General features: G+C 36.9%; 1 protein-coding gene across 2 annotated transcripts in view; it reads right to left on the bottom strand.

Annotated features, from left to right (window-relative positions):
• Positions 1-20735, bottom strand: part of ABCB5 (ATP binding cassette subfamily B member 5) — a 120365-nt gene extending 99630 nt beyond the window's left edge. For both annotated transcript variants that reach the window (XM_025290953.3, XM_044946525.2), the window contains exons 1-6: positions 20607-20735; positions 16565-16619; positions 15840-15990; positions 12785-12839; positions 3816-4007; positions 3560-3731 (exon numbers count right to left, since the gene is read on the bottom strand). In XM_025290953.3, the coding sequence (XP_025146738.3) occupies positions 3560-3731; positions 3816-4007; positions 12785-12839; positions 15840-15990; positions 16565-16619; positions 20607-20620 (639 nt within the window). In that variant the 5' untranslated portion in view covers positions 20621-20735. The remainder of the gene's footprint in view (positions 1-3559; positions 3732-3815; positions 4008-12784; positions 12840-15839; positions 15991-16564; positions 16620-20606) is intronic.
• Positions 20736-21329: the final 594 nt, after the last annotated feature.

The following is a 21329-nucleotide window of genomic DNA, read 5'->3' as shown; positions in this document are numbered from 1 at the left end:
CTAGAACTCAATAAATAAAGATCTGTTGTCTAAACACCCAAATCTATTGTGAAGGGATTTTTAATCAGAATTTTTTTTATTGCTGAAAGTTCTTGTTTGGTTGAATTTGTATATAGCTAACAAATAAACTCAGTGAATTTTATGGTTTTGACTTCCATAAAGAACAATTAGCTTTGAAAAATTTTAAACTCAAAAAACCCCAAAACAAAACAAAACTCCATCTTTCAAGAGCACACTGTGCCTCCAATCTAGGAAATGGGTATACACATTGGTAGTATTGCCAAAGACTTAACATGGAGAGAGATATTAAGGATATATTGGTGCAGGGATATATATATTTTGTCCTTCACAAAGGGCACTGATTTCAAAACCAGGCTGTAAATAGATTAATATCTTGTAAAGGGATTAATATTCACACTATAACAGTGATAAAATATAACTTGTATAAATACATAATTTGTTTTAAAAAATTGAAACAGATTGACATAATATATAAACATATACATTAGCAGACATTTTAAATGGTTTTTCAGGCCAATATCACTGATGAACATAGATGCAAAAATCCTTAACAAAATTCTAGCAATCAGAATCCAACAACACATTAAAAAGATCATACACCATGACCAAGTGGGCTTTATCCCAGGGATGCAAGGATTCTTCAATATCCGCAAATCAATCAATGTAATACACCACATTAACAAATTGAAAAATAAAAACCATATGATTATCTCAATAGATGCAGAGAAAGCCTTTGACAAAATTCAACATCCATTTATGATAAAAACTCTCCAGAAAGCAGGAATAGAAGGAACATACCTCAACATAATCAAAGCTATATATGACAAACCCACAGCAAACATTATCCTCAATGGTGAAAAATTGAAAGCATTTCCTCTAAAGTCAGGAACAAGACAAGGATGCCCACTTTCACCATTACTATTCAACATAGTTTTGGAAGTTTTGGCCACAGCAATCAGAGCAGAAAAAGAAATAAAAGGAATCCAAATTGGAAAAGAAGAAGTAAAGCTCTCACTGTTTGCAGATGACATGATCCTCTACATAGAAAACCCTAAAGACTCCACCAGAAAATTACTAGAACTAATCAATGACTATAGTAAAGTTGCAGGATATAAAATCAACACACAGAAATCCCTTGCATTCCTATACACTAATAATGAGAAAACAGAAAGAGAAATTAAGGAAACAATTCCATTCACCATTGCAACGGAAAGAATAAAATACTTAGGAATATATCTACCTAAAGAAACTAAAGACCTATATATAGAAAACTATAAAACACTGGTGAAAGAAATCAAAGAGGACACTAACAGATGGAGAAATATACCATGTTCATGGATTGGAAGAATCAATGTAGTGAAAATGAGTATACTACCCAAAGCAATCTATAGATTCAATGCAATCCCTATCAAGCTACCAACAGCATTCTTCACAGAGCTAGAACAAATAATTTCACAATTTGTATGGAAAAACAAAAAACCTCGAATAGCCAAAGCGATCTTGAGAAAGAAGAATGGAACGGGAGGAATCAACCTACCTGACTTCAGGCTCTACTACAAAGCCACAGTTATCAAGACAGTATGGTACTGGCACAAAGACAGAAATATAGATCAATGGAACAAAATAGAAAGCCCAGAGATAAATCCACGCACATATGGACACCTTATCTTCGACAAAGGAGGCAAGAATATACAATGGATTAAAGACAATCTCTTTAACAAGTGGTGCTGGGAACTCTGGTCAACCACTTGTAAAAGAATGAAACTAGAACACTTTCTAACACCATACACAAAAATAAACTCAAAATGGATTAAAGATCTAAACGTAAGACCAGAAACTATAAAACTCCTAGAGGAGAACATAGGCAAAACACTCTCTGACATACATCACAGCAGGATCCTCTATGACCCACCTCCCAGAATATTGGAAATAAAAGCAAAAATAAACAAATGGGACCTAATTAACCTTAAAAGCTTCTGCACATCAAAGGAAACTATTAGCAAGGTGAAAAGACAGCCTTCAGAATGGGAGAAGATAATAGCAAATGAAGCAACTGACAAACAACTAATCTCGAGGATATACAAGCAACTCCTACAGCTCAACTCCAGAAAAATAAATGACCCAATCAAAAAATGGACCAAAGAACTAAATAGACATTTCTCCAAAGAAGACATACAGATGGCTAACAAACACATGAAAAGATGCTCAGCATCACTCATTATCAGAGAAATGCAAATCAAAACCACTATGAGGTACCATTTCACGCCAGTCAGAATGGCTGCAATCCAAAAGTCTACAAGTAATAAATGCTGGAGAGGGTGTGGAGAAAAGGGAACCCTCTTACACTGTTGGTGGGAATGCAAACTAGTACAGCCACTATGGAGAACAGTGTGGAGATTCCTTAAAAAACTGGAAATAGACATGCCTTATGATCCAGCAATCCCACTGCTGGGCATACACACTGAAAAAACCAGAAGGGAAAGAGACACGAGTACCCCAATGTTCATCGCAGCACTGTTTATAATAGCCAGGACATGGAAGCAACCTAGATGTCCATCAGCAGATGAATGGATAAGAAAGCTGTGGTACATATACACAATGGAGTATTATTCAGCCATTAAAAAGAATACATTTGAATCAGTTCTAATGAGGTGGATGAAACTGGAGCCTATTATACAGAGTGAAGTAAGCCAGAAAGAAAAACACCAATACAGTATACTAACACATATATATGGAATTTAGAAAGATGGTAACAATAACCCTGTGTACGAGACAGCAAAAGAGACACTGATGTATAGAACAGTCTTATGGACTCTGTGGGAGAGGGAGAGGGTGGGAAGATTTGGGAGAATGGCATTGAAACATGTAAAATATCATGTATGAAATGAGTTGCCAGTCCAGGTTCGATGCACGATACTGGATGCTTGGGGCTGGTGCACTGGGACGACCCAGAGGGATGGAATGGGGAGGGAGGAGGGAGGAGGGTTCAGGATGGGGAACACATGTAAACCTGTGGCGGATTCATTTTGATATTTGGCAAATCTAATACAGTTATGTAAAGTTTAAAAATAAATAAAATTTAAAAAAAAAAAAAAATATAAATTTGAAATGGTTGACATAAAATAGTCACATAACAGCTTAAATGTTTACTGTTTTAGGATTTCTCCATTCTGTTCTAGTGAAATTAATTGAAACACAATTATCTGGGAATTTAAAATACACAAGATTTTTCCAGCATTCAATGTATAGTGCCATAAAACTTTATCCATGCTAGTATTCGAAACTGCATTAGGTTCTAAATGAAAGGAATATTCTTAGATGTTAGTGAGATATTAAACCCAGACTTCATTGTAGTCAAATTACTTGAAGATAGGAAGGTGGTTAATGATGAACAAAATCAAAAGTATTTGTGGCATATAATATTCTTTCTTATTTGGGGACACATAAATAAATAGAACTGCCTTCTTTTTATACAATCTCAGTAAAATATCTTCACATTCTTGCTTTCAGTCAACACTGCATTAGCCATCTTACCTACCCTAGAAAATATGGCTGCGGAAGCAATTATAAGAGGGGACGTGGACAGAGTCACCAGTGTGAGTTTCCAGCCCTTCACCAAACCAATTGCCAGGCCAACAGAAAAAGTAGACATGTTTTGAAACAACAGAGCAATCTTGTCTCCAATACCATCATTGATTTTGTTGATGTCCCTGAAACAAGAAAATACATGAAATTAAGTCATTTATACATCATGTATAAGATCAAAGTTGATAAACTGCACATCCATCTCTTACTCAGTCATGCGAGTATTAAGTTCCCCGATGTCACAACTGTCAAACCAGCTAATGTCCTGAGCCAAAACTGAATGAAAAAATTGTTTTCGAATTCTCTTGGTCTGTCGTGCTGCAGTCATGACCCAAAATGAAATCTGTATGTAGCCAAAAATCAAGGCAGTAACTCCTATTCCAACATAATACAAGGTTAACCTGAAAAAAAGATTATTGGAAATTTTAGTGAGACTGAAGTACACCTTTTTTTCCTTTGTTACCAAAAAATGAAATTTGTCATATTTGATTAAGACAGTTTGTGCTAAAGCACATACTTAAAAATAAACCACCACCAGAAAGACTGAGTATGTTGATAGAGGAATCTAGGTTACCCTTGTATGATATTCAGAATATACCTCTCTTACATTATTAGCATAGATTGGTATTTCAAAATATGTTTGTTAGTTATAGCTTCTTTCCATATTTTTAATACTTTCATTTGAAAGTGCTACATTGACGTAATTATTTTAGTTGTATGTGGAAAACATACAAAAAGGGAGAGTAAAGAAATGATAGTAGTCAAAAGTATTTTATAAAATGCTTTAAATATATATTTTAAATGCTTTAAATATATATATATATATATATATATACCATTAAATCCAAAATTATCCAACTTAAATAATTTACCCTGAGGAAATATGTACAAAGATTAATCTAGATGAATGTTTATTGTAGCATTAATACATAAAATTGTAAACATTCTAAATATCTAACAGTGGGAGACCAGATAAGAAATGTATTCATTTCATGCCAAAATCTATGGGACAGAGCAAGTTCAGTATTAAGGAGAAGTTCACAGCAGGCCTATAAATAAGAAAAATCTCAAATAAATAATCTAACTTAACACCTCATGGAACTAGAAAAAAAAGTGAAGCCCGAAGACAGTGGCAAGCAGAAATAAATGAAATAGAGACTAAAAACAACAAAAAATATCAATGAAACTAAAAGCTGGTTCTTTGAAAGGATAAAATTGACAGAACTTTAGCTGAACTTACTAAGAAAAAAGAAAAGGCTTAGATAAAATCAGAAACAAAAGAGGAGAAATTACAACAGATACCAAAGAAATACAAAGGATTATAAGAGAATATAATGAACAGTTATTTGCCAACAAGTTGGACAACCTAGAAGAAATAGATCGGTTCTTGGAATCAGACAAGCTTTCAAATAAACAAATGGGATGACATCAAACCAAAAAGTTTTGCACAACAAAGGAAATTATCAACAAAATAGAAAGACAATCTACTGAATGGGAGAAGATATTTACAAGTCATATATCTAATATTATATATATATATATATATATATATATATATATATATATCAGGAGATGCAGGTTCAATCCCTGGGTTGGGAAGATCTCTGGAGAAGGAGACAGCAACCCATTCCAATATTCTTGCCTGGGAAATCCCAAGGACAGAGGAGCCTGGCAGACTACAGTCCATGGAGTCCCAAAAGAGTTGGACAGGACTTAGCAACTAACAAAAAGGTGAGTCAGGAGAGTTAGTGAAGATAAAAAGAGTGATTAAGAAAATTTCCTTTGAGGAAATGATATAATGGCTGGGATCCAAGATATATAAAAATTAATGAAAATCAACAAGGAAAAAACAGACAATCCAAATAAAAAATGGGCTGAGGATCGGGAGAGACATTTTTCCAAAGAAAGCATACAGATGGCCAAGAGACACATGAAAATGTGTTTCATATCACTTATCATCAGGGAAATGCAAATCAAAACCACAATGGGACATCACTTCACATCTGTTAAAATGGCTATTATCACAAAAACAGGAAATAACAAGTGTTGGTGAGGATGTGGAGTAAAGGGAATCCTTGTGCACTGTTGCTGGGAATTTAAATTGGTGAAGCCACTATGGAAAACAGTATGGAGATTCCTCAAAAAATTAAGAATAGAACTATCATATAATCCAGATATTCCACTCTGGGTATTTATCTGAAAAATATAAAACCAATAATTTGAAAAGACATACGCTCCTCTACATTCATTACAGTATTATTTGCAATAGCCAAGATATGAAAACAACCTCAGTGCCACTGATGGATCAATGGCTATATATATATATATCAGGAGATGCAGGTTCAATCCCTGGGTCAGGAAGATCCCTGAAGAAGGAAATGGCAACCCACTTCAATATTCTTGCTTGGGAAATCCCAAGGACAGAGGAGCCTGGCAGACTACAGGAGAGTTAATGAAGATAAAAAGAATGATTAAGAAAACTTCCTTTGAGGAAATGATATAATGGCTGGGATTCAAAAGAAGAAATGGAACCAGCCATGAAAAAGCAAGAAAAGCATTGCAGGAACAGAGAAGAGCACGTAATACATTCAGAGGCAGGAAAGAGCTTACCATATTCCCAGAACAAAAACAGTCCAAAGTGGTATGAAATTGTAAGGCTGGAGAATTTGGCAAGTCATAGGGCTCTTAGCTATGGTGCACTGCACAAGTTTTATTCCAAGAGATAAGAAGAGCATTTAAACATACAATGTCCTTCTCTATTCAACTTTTAAAGATTACTCTGGATCCACTCTGGAGAATGGATGAAGGCAACAACGAAAGAAAAAAAAAAGACAGTTTAGATAGGAGGCAATTGCAATGGTCACAGTAAGAAAGATGGAGGCTTGGATGTACACGGTGGAAGCTGATTCCAAAGAGGTAGGCAGATTCTAGTTATATTTTGGAAATACAACAACAAACAAGAATTGCCAATGTACTGGATGTGAGGAAAGCAGGAAGGGAAGAAAGGAAGCATAACTGCTTAGATTTTGTCTTGAGCAACTGAGTGAATGGGGTGCCATTTACAGATGTGGGCAGGTGACAGAGGAACAGATTTGCAGGAGATATCAAGTGTTTTGATTTAGACATAAGTCTGACATGCCTATTACACATCAAAGTGGATACCAAATAACAAGTTGAAAATGAGAAGCTGAAGTGCTGGAGACGGGTATTGGCTGGAGATGAAAATTTGAGTCAACAGCTGATAGGTGGCAATTAAAGTACTGGCTGAGATCATCCACAGAGACAGAGAATAAAGTGTAGCTATTGGAAAAGACTCTGATGCTGGGAGGGATTGGGGGCAAGAGGAGAAGGGGATGGCAGAGGATGAGATGGCTGGATGGCATCACTGACTCGATGGACGTGAGTCTGAGTGAACTTTGGGAGTTGGTGATGGACAGCATTTATTGATACGGTTATCCTTATACTACTGTCCGGAGAAGGCAGTGGCACCCCACTCCAGTACTCTTGTCTGGAAAATCCCATGGACGGAGGAGCCTGGTAGGCTGCAGTCCATGGGTCACTGAGGGTCGGACACGACTGAGCGACTTCACTTTCAATTTTCACTTTCATGTACTGGAGAAGGAAATGGCAACCCACTCCAGTGTTCTTGCCTGGAGAATCCCAGGGACGGGGGAGCCTGGTGGGCTGCCGTCTATGGGATCGCACAGAGTCGGACGAGACTGAAGCGACTTAGCAGCAGTAGCAGCAGCAGGGGTGGAAATGGGAACTGATTACAAAGGAGGAATCTTATTTTCAGTGCAATTGTCTAATTAGTAAGACAAAGGCACAGACAACATTAAAACATTAAAATTACATAAAGCTATGAGTGACAGTCCTTGTAAAATGACTGAGGTAGAATAAAAGTCTTCAGTTCCTGATTATTACAGAGGTAAGAGACACAACCTTATCCCTACCAAGAGTTCTATAAAAAACTGTTTCCCAGATAGCTGTTCATCAAAACATTAGCTCAGCAGGATGTTTAGTTTCCATAGTTAAAGAGGTTTGGAAAACTTGAGTTAAACTGAGCCTTAACTATGCTTATCTGTCCAAAGTGTCCAACAAGGGTGTCATATACAGTGTTTTCTAATTATATACCTCAAATATTTCCAAACTGATACACTAGTTTGAGAAACAATATCATAACAAATACTACATTATAAATGTTAGGAATATTTCCTCATAAATTTTGTAATCGCTTAATAACTGCATAGACTACATAGACATATCTTACTCTAGCCCTTTTATTATCTGTTTTTTAAATCAGATCAGATCAGATCAGTCGCTCAGTTGTGTCTGACTCCCTGCGACCCCATGAATCGCAGCACGCCAGGCCTCCCTGTCCATCACCAACTCCCAGAGTTCACTGAGACTCATGTTCATTGAGTCAGTGATGCCATCCAGCCATCTCATCCTCTGGCATCCCCTTCTCCTCCTGCCCTCAATCCCTCCCAGAATCAGAGTCTTTTTCAATGAGTCAACTCTTCACATGAGGTGGCCAAAGTACTGGAGTTTCAGCTTTAGCATCAGTCCTTCCAAAGAAATCCCAGGGCTGATGTCCTTCAGAATGGACTGGTTGGATTTCCTTGCAGTCCAAGGGACTCTCAAGAGTCTTCTCCAACACCACAGCTCAAAAGCATCAATTCTTTGGTGCTCAGCCTTCTTCACAGTCCAACTCTCACATCCATACATGACCACAGGAAAAACCATAGCCTTGACTAGATGGACCTTTGTTGGCAAAGTAATGTCTCTGCTTTTGAATATGCTATCTAGGTTGGTCATAACCTTCCTTCCAAGGAGTAAGCGTCTTTTAATTTCATGGCTGCAGTAACCATCTGTAGTGATTTTGGAGCCCAGAAAAATAAAGTCTGACACTGTTTCTACTGTTTCCCCATCTATTTCCCATGAAGTGGTGGGACTGGATGCCATGATCTTCGTTTTCTGAATATTGAGTTTTAAGCCAACTTTTTCACTCTCCACTTTCACTTTCATCAAGAGGCTTTTTAGTTCCTCTTCACTTTCTGCCAAAAGGGTGGTGTCATCGGCATATCTGAGGTTATTGATATTTCTCCCGGCAATCTTGATTCCAGGTTGTGCTTCTTCCAGTCCAGCGTTTCTCATGATGTACTCTGCATATAAGTTAAATAAACAGGGTGACAATATACAGCCTTGATGGACTCCTTTTCCTGTTTGGAACCAGTCTGTTGTTCCATGTCAAATTCTAACTGTTGCTTCCTGACCTGCATACAAATTTCTCAAGAGGCAGGTCAGGTGGTCTGGTATTCCCATCTCTTTCAGAATTTTCCACAGTTTATTGAATAGATGTCCCTAATTTTAAAGGTTCCAAACTTTTTTTGTAAGAAACTCATACTTCATGATTGTAACATCAGAGCCCTGTTCTAATACTGTTCAGTTCAGTTCAGTTCAGTCGCTCAGTCATGTCCGACTCTTTGCGACCCCATGAATCGCAGCACGCCAGGCCTCCCTGTCCATCACAAACTCCCGGAGTTCACTCAGATTCAAGTCCATCGAGTCAGTGATGCCATCCAGCCATCTCATCCTCTGGCATCCCCTTCTCCTCCCGCCCCCAATCCCTCCCAGCATCAGAGTCTTTTCCAATGAGTCAACTCTTCGCATGAGGTGGCCAAAGTACTGGAGTTTCAGCTTCAGCATCATTCCCTCCAAAGAAATCCCAGGGCTGATGTCCTTCAGAATGGACTGGTTGGATCTCCTTGCAGTCCAAGAGACTCTCAAGAGTCTTCTCCAACACCACAGTTCAAAAGCATCAATTCTTCGGTGCTCAGCCTTCTTCACAGTCCAACTCTCACATCCATACATGACCACTGCAAAAATCATAGCCTTGACTAGATGGACCTTTGTTGGCAAAGTAATGTCTCTGCTTTTGAATATGCTATCTAGGTTGGTCATAACTTTCCTTCCAAAGAGTAAGCATCTTTTAATTTCATAGCTGCAATCACCATCTGCAGTGATTTTGGAGCCCAAAAAAATAAAGTCTGACACTGTTTCCATTGTTTCCCCCATCTATTTCCCATGAAGTGAGCAGAAGGAAGTTCCTGGATCCTAATTAGGAATTTTCAAAAGATCCAATACCAATAAATTTTATGAAAAAATTGCTAAAAAAACTGGAAGTGTTCCCTCAAAGAAAGCTGAGACTGCAGCAAAGCAAAACTTGAGGCAGTACTATTCACATTTAGTTGCAGAACAGCACAGCCCAACTGAATGTTCTGTGATGAAGAAAATGTTCCATATTGATGCTGTACAATATGGCAGCCAGCCTTATATGACTTGTGAGCACTTGGCATGTGACTGAGGATGAGGAACTGATTTTTAAATTTTATTTAATTTAAATTAATTGAAGATTATGAAGCCACAGTCACATGAGGTTGTGGCTTACAGTGTGGAAGATCAAGAATTATGGCCTAGACAGTACCATTGCAATGTCCTTAGGGCTGTGTAACATGGAGGCTTCACTTCTGGGGGGAAAGAATAAGAGATCCCCTATGTCTGATCAGGGCTTCCCTGGTAGCTCAGATGGTAAAGAATCTGCCTGCAATGTAGGAGACCCAGGCTCGATCTCTGGGTCAGGAAGATCCCTTGGAGAAGGGAATGGCAACACACTCCAGTATTCTTGTGTGGAGAATCCTGTGGACAGAGGAGCCTGGTAAGCTACAGTCACGCAAAGAGTCCAACACGACTGTGCAATTAACACTTTTACTTTCACTTTAGGTCTGATAAGACAGATAGTTTTAGTGAGACACTACTGAAATCCAGTGAATATACCCAGTAAGTTTGCATTTCTCTAACAAACTCAACACATGCGACAGAGGAAAGCATATTGCTTAAGACACAAGCCTACAAAAACAAAATGTCCTTATAAATTATCTATTTCAGAATTTACAATTTTTAATCTGAATACAATTTTACTATAAATAGTCTGAGACTAGAGATCTCTTCAAGAAAATTAGAGATACCAAGGGAATAGTTCATGCAAAGATGGGCTCAATAAAGGACAGAAATGGTACGGACCTAACAGAAGCAGAAGATATTAAGAAGAGGTGGCAAGTATACACAGAAGAACTGTACAAAAAAGATCTTCATGACCCAGATAATCACGATGGTGTGATCACTCACCTAGAGCCAGACATCCTGGAATGTGAAGTCAAGTGGGTCTTAGGAAGCATCATTACGAACAAAGCTAGTGGAGGTGATGGAATTCCAGTTGAGCTATTTCAAATCCTAAAAGATGATGCCGTGAAAGTGCTGCACTAAGTATGCCAGCAAATTTGGAAAACTCAGCAGTGGCCACAGGACTGGAAAAGGTCAGTTTTCATTCCAATCCCAAAGAAAGGCAATGCTAAAGAAAGCTCAAACAACCACACAATTGCACTCATCTCACATGCTAGTAAAGTAATGCTCAAAATTCTCCAAGCCAGGCTTCAGCAATACGTGAACAATGAACTCCCAGATGTTCTAGCTGGTTTTAGAAAAGGCAGAGGAACCAGAGATCAAATTGCCAACATCTGCTGAATCATCTAAAAAGCAAGAGAGTTCCAGAAAATCATCTACTTCTGCTTTATTGACTATGCCAAAGCCTTTGACTATGTGGATCAAAATAAACTGGAAAATTCTTAAAGAGATGGGAATACCAGATCACCTGACCTGCCTCCTGAGAAATCTACATTCAGGTGAGGAAGCAACAGTTAGAACTGGACATGGAACAACAGACTGGTTCCGAATTAAGAAAGGAGTATGTTAAGGCTGTATATTCTCACCCTGCTTATTTAATTTATATGCAGAGTACATCATGAGAAATCCTGGACTGGATGAAGCACAAGCTGGAATCAAGATTACCAGGAGAAATATCAATAACCTCAGATATGCAAATAATACCACCCTTATAGCAGAAAGTGAAGAAGAACTAAAGAGCCTCTTGATGAACATGAAAGAGGAGAGTGAAAAAGTTGGCTTAAAGCTCAACATTCAGAAAACTAAGATCATGGCATCCGGTCTCATCACTTCATGGCAAATAGATGGGGAAACATTGGCTGACTTTATTTTTTTGGGCTCCAAAATCACTGCAGATGGTGACTGCAGCCATGAAATTAAAAGACTCTTACTCTTTGGAAGGAAAGTTATGACCAACCTAGATAGCATATTAAAAAGCAGGGACATTATTTGCCAACAAAGGTCCATCTAGTCAAGACTATGGTTTTCCAGCAGTCATGTATGGATGTGAGAGTTGGACTATAAAGAAAGCTGAGCATCAAAGAATTGATGCTTTTGAACTGTGGTGTTGGAGAAGACTCTTGAGAGTCCCTTGGACTGCAAGGAGATCCAACCAGTCCATCCTAAAGGAGATCAGTCCTGAGTGTTCTTTGGAAGGACTGATGCTGAAGCTGAAACTCCAATCCTTTGGCCACCTCATGCGAAGAACTGACTCATTTGAAAAGACCCTGATCCTGGAAAATTTGAGGGCAGGAGTAGAAGGGGACGACAGAGGATGAGATGGCTGGATGGCAATACTGACTCAATGAACATGAGTTTGAATAAACTCTAAGAGTGGTGATGGACAGGGAGGCCTGACGTGCTGTGGTTCATGGGGTTACAAAGAGTTAGACATGACTGAGAGACAGAACTGAACTGAACTGATAATAGTCTGCATAGTTCGTTTCCAAAATTCATCTGAATAAAACTTTACTATTCTTTATTTTTTTTTATTTAACTATTTGTTGCACACATATTTTTGGCTTTTAAAGTTTACTGAGGTGGCACTTTTTCTGTAAGTTTTGTAAGAAAAACAACTTGAAAAAAAGGAATAATTAGTCATTTAACCTCTAGGATATGTACCTTCAGTTCCAGGAAATGAAGCTGATATAAAAATGCAAATTCCAATACATTTCTATTATGACAATTTTGTCAAAACTGAAAGCATATTAAGCTATACACCTTTCAAGTAGGAGAAAAAATAATATGTAATTATGTTTTATATATCTAATGAAAGAAGAGGACATGTTTACTTTACTTATTTATATGTAATGTTAATAATCAGATAGACATTTCAGTTTTTTCCATACAAAGCAGCATGCAATGAATATGATATTAACATTTCATTTGTACTCACATAATCATATCTTCATTCACCTTCTCTTGAGACTGAGTACAGTTCTGATAATTTGCTGTAAAAAAGGTTTTTAAATTATAAAGGATATTAATCAATTTATAATGGGCCATGATGTGTTTTATACATAGTCCTCCAAACAAAACATAATGCCTTCTCAAGAAAATGGACTTAACATAATGCCATCTCAAGAAAATGGACTTAACACAATAGCTAATGATCATCTTTATTTCCTATTCTTCAACCTAAAATTTGAAATTATTATCTCTGGTCACAAGAAGTACACATGCAACATGAAAAATTACGAAGAAATATTAGCCATGTAGCTCATACCTGGAAAGAATTTTTTAGGATATCTCTGATTTCAGCATGTAAGTAATAGTAACAGAATTTCCTTTCCTTTGAGATTATGCATTTAGAATTCAGTTTGAAATACCCCAGGAAAAAATTTAGAAAGTCCAGGAAAAGCAAGAATACAAATGAAAGTTGTAGTAGTTATGGGAAAAATTTAAAAGAAGCTCACTGAAATTTGTTGGGTACAAGAATGGCAACATCATAAAATAGTATTTAAATAATCCTTGGTTTACCTGTTTCCATGTAAATTTTCTATATATATTCTAAAAAAACCTACATCATACGTTAATTAGTATACCAAGGTTGTAATTTCACCAACAGCACAAAACAGAGGTTGATATCAACTATCATAATTTTCTTTCTTAAAGGGCCATAATGTGTGTGTTTGTGTTAGCCGCTCAGTCGTATCTGACTCTTTGTGACCCCATGGACTGTAGCCCACCAGACTCTGTCCATGGGATTCTCCTGGCAGAAATACTGGAGTGGGTTGTCATTTCCTTCTCTGATCATAATAAACATTTGTAATAAATCAACAGGCATCATGCTCTTCATTTCTTACATAAACACAATAACATCCTATATGATGATGTATATGATTTTTATGTGCATTTTTTCTTTATTCCATTTTTGGAACTGATAGGAAACATTTTTAAAGCAGCTTATCACAAATATCAAAGTTGACATAGAAATATTAAACCTCAGTACAAAGGTTTAAGGAAATTTAACTGAATTAAACAAAGAGATGGGAGGGGGGTTCAGGATGGGGAAAACATGTACACCCGTGGTGGATTCATGTTGATGTATGGCAAAACCAATACAATATTGTAAAGTAATTAGCCTCCAATTAAAATAAATTTATATTAAGAAAAAGAGGTCATGGGATGTAAGGAGTTTATGGAGAAAGGGAACTCTGCATGTGGCGATAATTCACAAGCTCCTCCTCAGAAGCACTTGTTTAGACAGAACAAGGTCTCTTATTGAAGCAGAGAGGAGTCTTGTGAAAAATGGGGCCAATTTCTTAATTTGGTTTTTGGAGACTTTGTGAAGAAAACTATTTCTGCATTCTGAATGAGAAATGCTTCTGAAGTCAGCTCTCTTCCCACAATATATCTTTTGGAAAAAAAAATAGAATATATATTATTTCTAAAAATCATACCTAGAATCACATAAAAATGGTATAATTTCATTTTGGAGATTACATTAATAGAGGTAAAATGTGCAAAAGTTCAGTGCTGGAATAAAAATGGGCCTCTGATCAATGATAGTTAATTATTTATATCTTTATTTGTAGGAGCAAAAAATCCTCCTCTGTTTTCCTTCAGAAAACCTATGTTAGAAGGCTGAAGATATACTCCTTAATATTTCCACTTCTTTTTAATAATGTGTTATACCAATAATAGGATGTGTGCTTAGTCACTCAGTCATGTCCAACTCTCTGTGACCCCACGGACTGTAGCCAACGAGGCTCCTCTGTCCATGGGATTTTCCAGGCAAGAGTACTGGAGTGGTTGCCATTTCCTCCTCCAGGGGATCTTTCCGACCCAGGAATCGAAACTGCATCTCCTGTATCTCCTAAATTGGCAGGCAGATTCTTTACTACTGAGCCACCTGGGAATCCCTATACAAATAAAACCCCTTATTTACCTAAATATTTCTCAACTTCTTTATGTATTCATTACATTTGAAAAAAACACACAATGAAAACCTGAGTAACACAGCTCAAACAAAAACAAATTAAAATTCAGCAATATCAGTCAGATACTCATGACTACAGGTTCGATCCCTGAGTTGGGAAGATCCCCTGGAGAAGGGAACGGCTACCCACTCCAGTATTCTGGCCTGGAGAATTCCATGGACTGTATACTCCGTGGGTTCACAAAGAGTCAAACAGGACTGAGTGACTTTCACTTTCATGCATGACTACCCTATCTAAAGTTAACAAAGTAATCATTTACAGAGCAGATCTAAGACTGAAGCGACTTAGCACATATGCATGCAACCAAAGGAGTACTTGCAAAGAGATTGCTTTAAGTTGCTAAGTTTGTCCTTACTCCTTCCCTTTTTTCCCCTCCTTCCTTCCCTTTCTTCACTCACTCATTCAGAGACAGAGACAGACAGACATAATTGGGAATCAACAAACATATATTCAATGAATTAGGAGCTCCATTTGTTTACCAAGTGAAATGACATCTTTAGACTCTATCATTAAAATATCAAAAAAATTAATAACTGTGTAGACAGGATGTCATCACATGGAAGGAAATAGAGATGGAAACTAGGAATTTATTCCACTTGAACAAAACTGGGGCATTTAAAAAATTAAACTTTGGGTGGAAAATAAGATGGTATAAATTAATATTTAAAGTCAAATAGGGAACAGAGAGTCTGCAGTCTGGCAACTTACCTTACAGATTTTGGACTTAACGATTTCCCCTAATCATGTGAGCTATCTTTTTTTTTTTTTTTTTTAAATAAATGTCTCTCTTTTTCTCTACATAAACACACACACACATACACACATTCTATTGGTTCTGTTTCTTTGAAGAAGGCTGACAAATATGGATTTTGGTTCTTCAGTCCCTGGCAACACAGAAGAATAAATATTACATAGTTTGACAAGAGAATAATCTGTATTATGAGTTTGTTTGCTTTCCTTAATACTTTTGAGTCCCTAGCAACATAGAAAAGTAAATATTGTACTCACTTGTGTTGGTTTTGACTAGACATCCACTTATAAGGTTGTCACTCATTTCTCCTAATATCAGTGACATTACAGGAAGACAGGCCCCATTTACTAGTGATGCTAGTAATCCTAGGATCATGAGTGTGATATCCAGTCCATCAGCAAAGCGAAACTGAGGAAAACATATAAAACATGGTAGCATGATACTATTAAAAAAACAAACACCAAAAACCAACCTTTAGCTTTTGCCATTATTTTGGGCAAAATTGGATCTTTGTACAGGTATTGTGTTTTTTGTTTTTTTTTTTAATCTCTTATTACAGCATTTATGGGTTGCTGCTGCTGCTAAGTAGCTTCAGTCGTGTCCGACTCTATGCGACCCCATAGACGGCAGCCCGCCAGGCTCCTCCATCCCTGGGATTCTCCAGGCAAGAACACTGGAGTGGGTTGCCATTTCCTTCTCCAGTGCATGAAAGTGAAAAGTGAAAGTGAAGTCACTCAGTCGTGTCCGACTCTTTGCGACCCCATGGACTGTAGCCTACCAGGCTCCTCCGTCCATGGGATTTTGTTACTTACATATATTTTTCCTGTTGGAAATAATAGTTTGGTAAATTATTTTCTTAAAATCCCCCAAACACAAAAATAAATTATGTTTGTATGAGACAAACACAATTATTCTATATTCTCCTGACAATTCCCTAAAATTTTCTGATACATAGACACACTTTCTAACTAATTTTACTTACTATTTCAAAAGGTCCAACAACTTGCTTTCTTACTTTAGGCAGCTCTTGCAGTTTTCTGGAAAACAAATGTTTAAAATGGAAAGATTACAATGTGAATATAATTTGTAGAATTTTCTAATTAAAACTGTGTTGAAGTATCAAATTTTTCACTTGGTAACAAGTTTATATCAACACTGAGATTTTAAAATCAAATGATGATATACAGTACAAAGGTTTTTAGTATAATCACTGGGAAAGTAATTTATCACTGGCTGTCTCTGCTTTATTAGTTAGGTAACAACTGAAAGACACATATCTGAAGTAGAATTTTTTTTTATAGTGAAAAAATACATATAACATAGGACTTACCATCTCAACTATTTTTAAGAATATAATGGTATTAAGTACAATCATACTGCTGTGCTTCTATCACCATCAACCACTCATAGAACTCTCATCTTGGCCAAAAGAAACTCAATCCCCAATAAATAACTCTTCCCCTATAGCCATTGCCAATCACCATTGTACTTTCTTTTTCCAGGAATCTGACTACTTCAATAACTTCATTTTGGTGGAATAATACAGTATTTTATTGTTTTCTGAAGGGTTTATCTCACTTAACAAAATGTCTTCAAGGTTAACCCATGTTGTAGTACTTGTCAGAATTTTCCTTCTTTTTAAGTCTGAATACTATTCCACTGCATATTACCTCACATTCTGTTCATCCATTTACCGGCAGTGAACACTTGGGTTGCTTCTACTTTTTGGCTATTGTGAACAATACTGCTATGAATATAGGTGTAAAAATATCTCTCCAAGTCCTTGCTTTCAATTCTTTTGGGTATCCAACCAAGAGTAGAATTTCTAGATCATGTGGTAATTCATTTAATTTCTTGAGGAATCACCATACTGTTTCCTACATCATTTCACATTCCCATTAACCATGCACAAGTATTTCAATTTCTCTATATCCTCAACAACACTTCTTATTTTCTGCTTTATATTATTATTACTATTTTTAGATAGGAGCCATCCTAATGGGCATGAGGTAGTGAATTAGAATTTTTAACCCTTTGTAACAAATTGCTCAAGAGAAACTGTATGCTTTAAATGAAAGAAGTTCTATTAGGTACACATTAAACAAGTGTTCTGAGAAATTTGTACCCATTAAAAATTTCATTTCTTAGCTCACTTTCAAGGAGTTCCAGATGAAGAATGTAAATTTTTGTCCACTGATTTCAGGGAATCTGTAACCTGTCATTAAATACACACACACACACACACACACACACACACAAGACAAGACTCTGAAACATTAAAAGAAGGGTGGCGGGGATCAGATTAAATTTCCTAAAAAAGATGTTACAAAAGGATGAACTCCTGACTCCTCTCTTCAGCTTCATAACATATTGTTCTGGCAGCTTTGATAAATGACAAGTCACTTAATTTTATTCCACCTGAAGTTAATAATTTACTAACATATTGGGCCAGTTTGCTCTGAGATAATTCATAGATGACAAAAATTATTGCTTCAAGATGATAAAGCCCTACAACTCCTTCTCTCAGCTCAAATGTGGACTCTTAAAGCTCTAGATCCAGTGAGCCCTATCTTCTTTTGATAAATTTTGTTTCAGGAATATATAACTAGTGATCTAAAGCAGGCTTCTATAGTTTTATAGTTTCTACATTGAAATGTAACTCAATTATTATGGTAAAAATAGAAATAAAATATTTAAAATCATTTCCATTTTTCATCTCTAAGTTAATGAATTACAGGTATAGGAAAATTTTATAACACACATACAAATATACATATAGATACTAACTTATTGAAAAAATAATTAGAATCCAATATTTTCTTTTATTAACTGTACCACATCAAATGAAGGATTCACAAAGAATTAAAAATATTTAAGTATTTTCCCTTTACATGTTGGTAAGAAATAAGAAATTTAGAAGAATAAATATCTGAAATAAATACAAAATCAAAGCCTGTAGCAATTACGCTTCCTAAATTTACTATTAATCCAGTTATAACACTATGTTAAAGTCCAGCAAAATGCAAACAGCACTGTTATTTTTGGAAAATATTATTGACATTTTGCTACAGTTGAGAAAAGGATAAGATATAATTGAAGTTGCAGAACATGTTTTGTAGAATTTAGGCAAAACATACCCATTTCTCTGATAATTTTTTTGCATTTCTTCAGCTTGTAAAGAATTTGCCATCTTATTTACAACTTAATTCTTCTGAAATAAAATATTAACAAGTATATCATGACAATGTGAACTTTTATCATTTAATTGATATGAAGCATTCTTTACATCCCTAAGGGCTTCTGGAAAAGCATGCTGCTGAGTTTCACCATGTCCCCCCAACCTTGACACACCAAATGAAGTTTCTGTTTACCTAGCTCACCTATTCAGAACTTAACATGAATTTATAACTTCTTTGCTTCATTCTGGGCTTAGATTTGGAGCTAATAAAATTCTAGAAATAGAATAAAAAGAAGAAAAGACAGATTTCATGAACAAATGCATGTTTTCCCAGGATATTGGATTTTATTCCTCCTCTGACACTGATTTTATTGTTACTGATAAAAACCTTTAAATTATCTAGTGCTTAGTTTTCTCTGTAAAAAAAAAAAAAAAACAAACAAACACAAAACTGATGCAATAGTTTCTGTTAGCCAGTAGTTTGAGGGAGCAGAGTTCTCTAGTTTACTAAATATGAGGAAGTTAGAACTTCTACTATATATGAATAAATAGCTCTTAAAAATTAGAATATTAAAAAAACCTCATTATATTAAATATAGTGTATTCTTCCTTTAGATGATATTTTAAGATCTTAGGTGGTCATTTAGTCACTAAGTTGTGTCCGACTCTTGCGACCCCATGGACAGTAGCCCCACCAGGCTTCTCTGTCCATGGGATTCTCCAGGCAAGAATACTTGAGTGGATCACCATTTCTTCTCCAGGGGATCTTTCCGACACAGGAACTGAACCCTGGTCTCCTGCATTGCAGGCAGATTCTTTACCATCTGAGCCACCAGTGAAGCCCAGTTAGGATCTTAGCTAGTCTCAGGATTGCAATTATCAACATAAATTATCATTCCTTTGCAAATACACAGATGTTTTTGACTCAATCTGATTTGTTAGGCCATGCAATATCTATGGGCCTGATAGCTCAGTTGGTAAAGAGTCCGCCTGCAATGCAGGAGACCCCAGTTCGATTCCTGGGTCGGGAAGATCTGCTGGAGAAGGGATACGCTACCCACTCTAGTATTCTTGGGCTTCCCTTGTGGCTCAGCTGGTAAAGAATCCACATGCAATGCGGGAGACCTGGGTTCTCCCTGGGTGTGATCCCTGGGTCGGGAAGATCCCCTGGAGAAGGGAAAGGCTACCCACTCCAGTATTCTGGCCTGGAAACTTCCATGGACTGTATAGTCCATGGGGTAATATCTATGTTGAGATGATTATAACATATATGGACTTAAACTCTAGAGTGGAATTAGTAATCAATTAAACACTACCTGAAAGTGTTAGTTGCTCAGTTGTGTCTGACTCTTTGAGACCCATGGACTGTACTACCTAAGCATCTGTAAAAACCTGTAAAATACACTTTCAAATAGTAAGTTTCTCCATGAAGAAATGATTTCAATGGGTCAGAAATGGGTCTGTCCATGGGGATTCTCCAGGCAAGAATATTGGAGTGGGTTGCCATGCCTTCCTCCAGGGAATCTTTCCAAAAACCCAAGGATAGAACACAAGTCTCCCACATTGTAGGCAGATTCTTTACTATTTGGGCCACCAGGGGAGACCTTGAGAAGGAAAGCATGATACAAATACACTGGCATATTCTTCCTGTTTTGGAAACCAATGTTCATAACTTCAAACAAGAAATCTTCATAATTGCTATACTGATGTTATATCATCTCCAGTTATTTAACATATGTATAAGTAATTAAATAGACTCTATCAAACACTGCATTTCATAGAAATTAGCAATTATATAATAAAACTCATAAATTCATTAAAAGAAATCAAAACAATTTAGGCTCACCTCGGTAAGTGCATGATCTGCTGATTTATACCAAACTCATGGGTTGTTTCTCCTCTTCAACAACAAAAAAAACCAACTGCACTTTCAGAACTGTGCTTTGCTAAAGCCTGTTTTCTGACCACACCTTAATATCTGATTACAGCAATGGTGAATTTCCAAGTAAAGCACACTGTGTTCTTGTCATAGTGTACTTAGGAAACAAAGTGAGCAAAGAAAATTCATTGAGCCAAATAAACACTCTTTTTAAAGATGTGTAGTGCCTATAATCCCATGGATGGAGGAGCCTGGTAGGCTGCAGTCGGTGGGGTCGCTGAGAGTCGGACACGACTGAGCGACTTCACTTTCACTTTTCACTTTCATACATTGGAGAAGGAAATGGCAACCCACTCAAGTGTTCTTGCCTGGAAAATCCAAAGGACGGTGGAGCCTGATGGGCTGCCGTCTATGAGGTCGCACAGAGTTGGACACTACTGAAGCGACTTAGCAGCAGTAGCAGGAGCAGCAGTGCCTATATACCCAGTTTTCTATTGTTTCAGTTCAGTTCAGTTCAGTCGCTCAGTCGTGTCCGACTCTTTGCGACCCCATGAATCGCAGCACGCCAGGCCTCCCTGTCCATCACTAACTCCCGGAGTTCACTCAGACTCACGTCCATCGAGTCAGTGATGCCATCCAGCCATCTCATCTTCTATTGTTTAGTCCCATATAATTTTATTTGCTGAATTA

This window comes from Bubalus bubalis, chromosome 8 (genome assembly GCF_019923935.1).
Source record: "Bubalus bubalis isolate 160015118507 breed Murrah chromosome 8, NDDB_SH_1, whole genome shotgun sequence".
In the NCBI taxonomy this organism is placed as follows: Eukaryota; Metazoa; Chordata; class Mammalia; order Artiodactyla; family Bovidae; genus Bubalus; species Bubalus bubalis.
The sequence above is the reverse complement of the archived record's forward strand: the minus strand, read 5'-3'. Positions and strand labels throughout refer to the sequence as shown.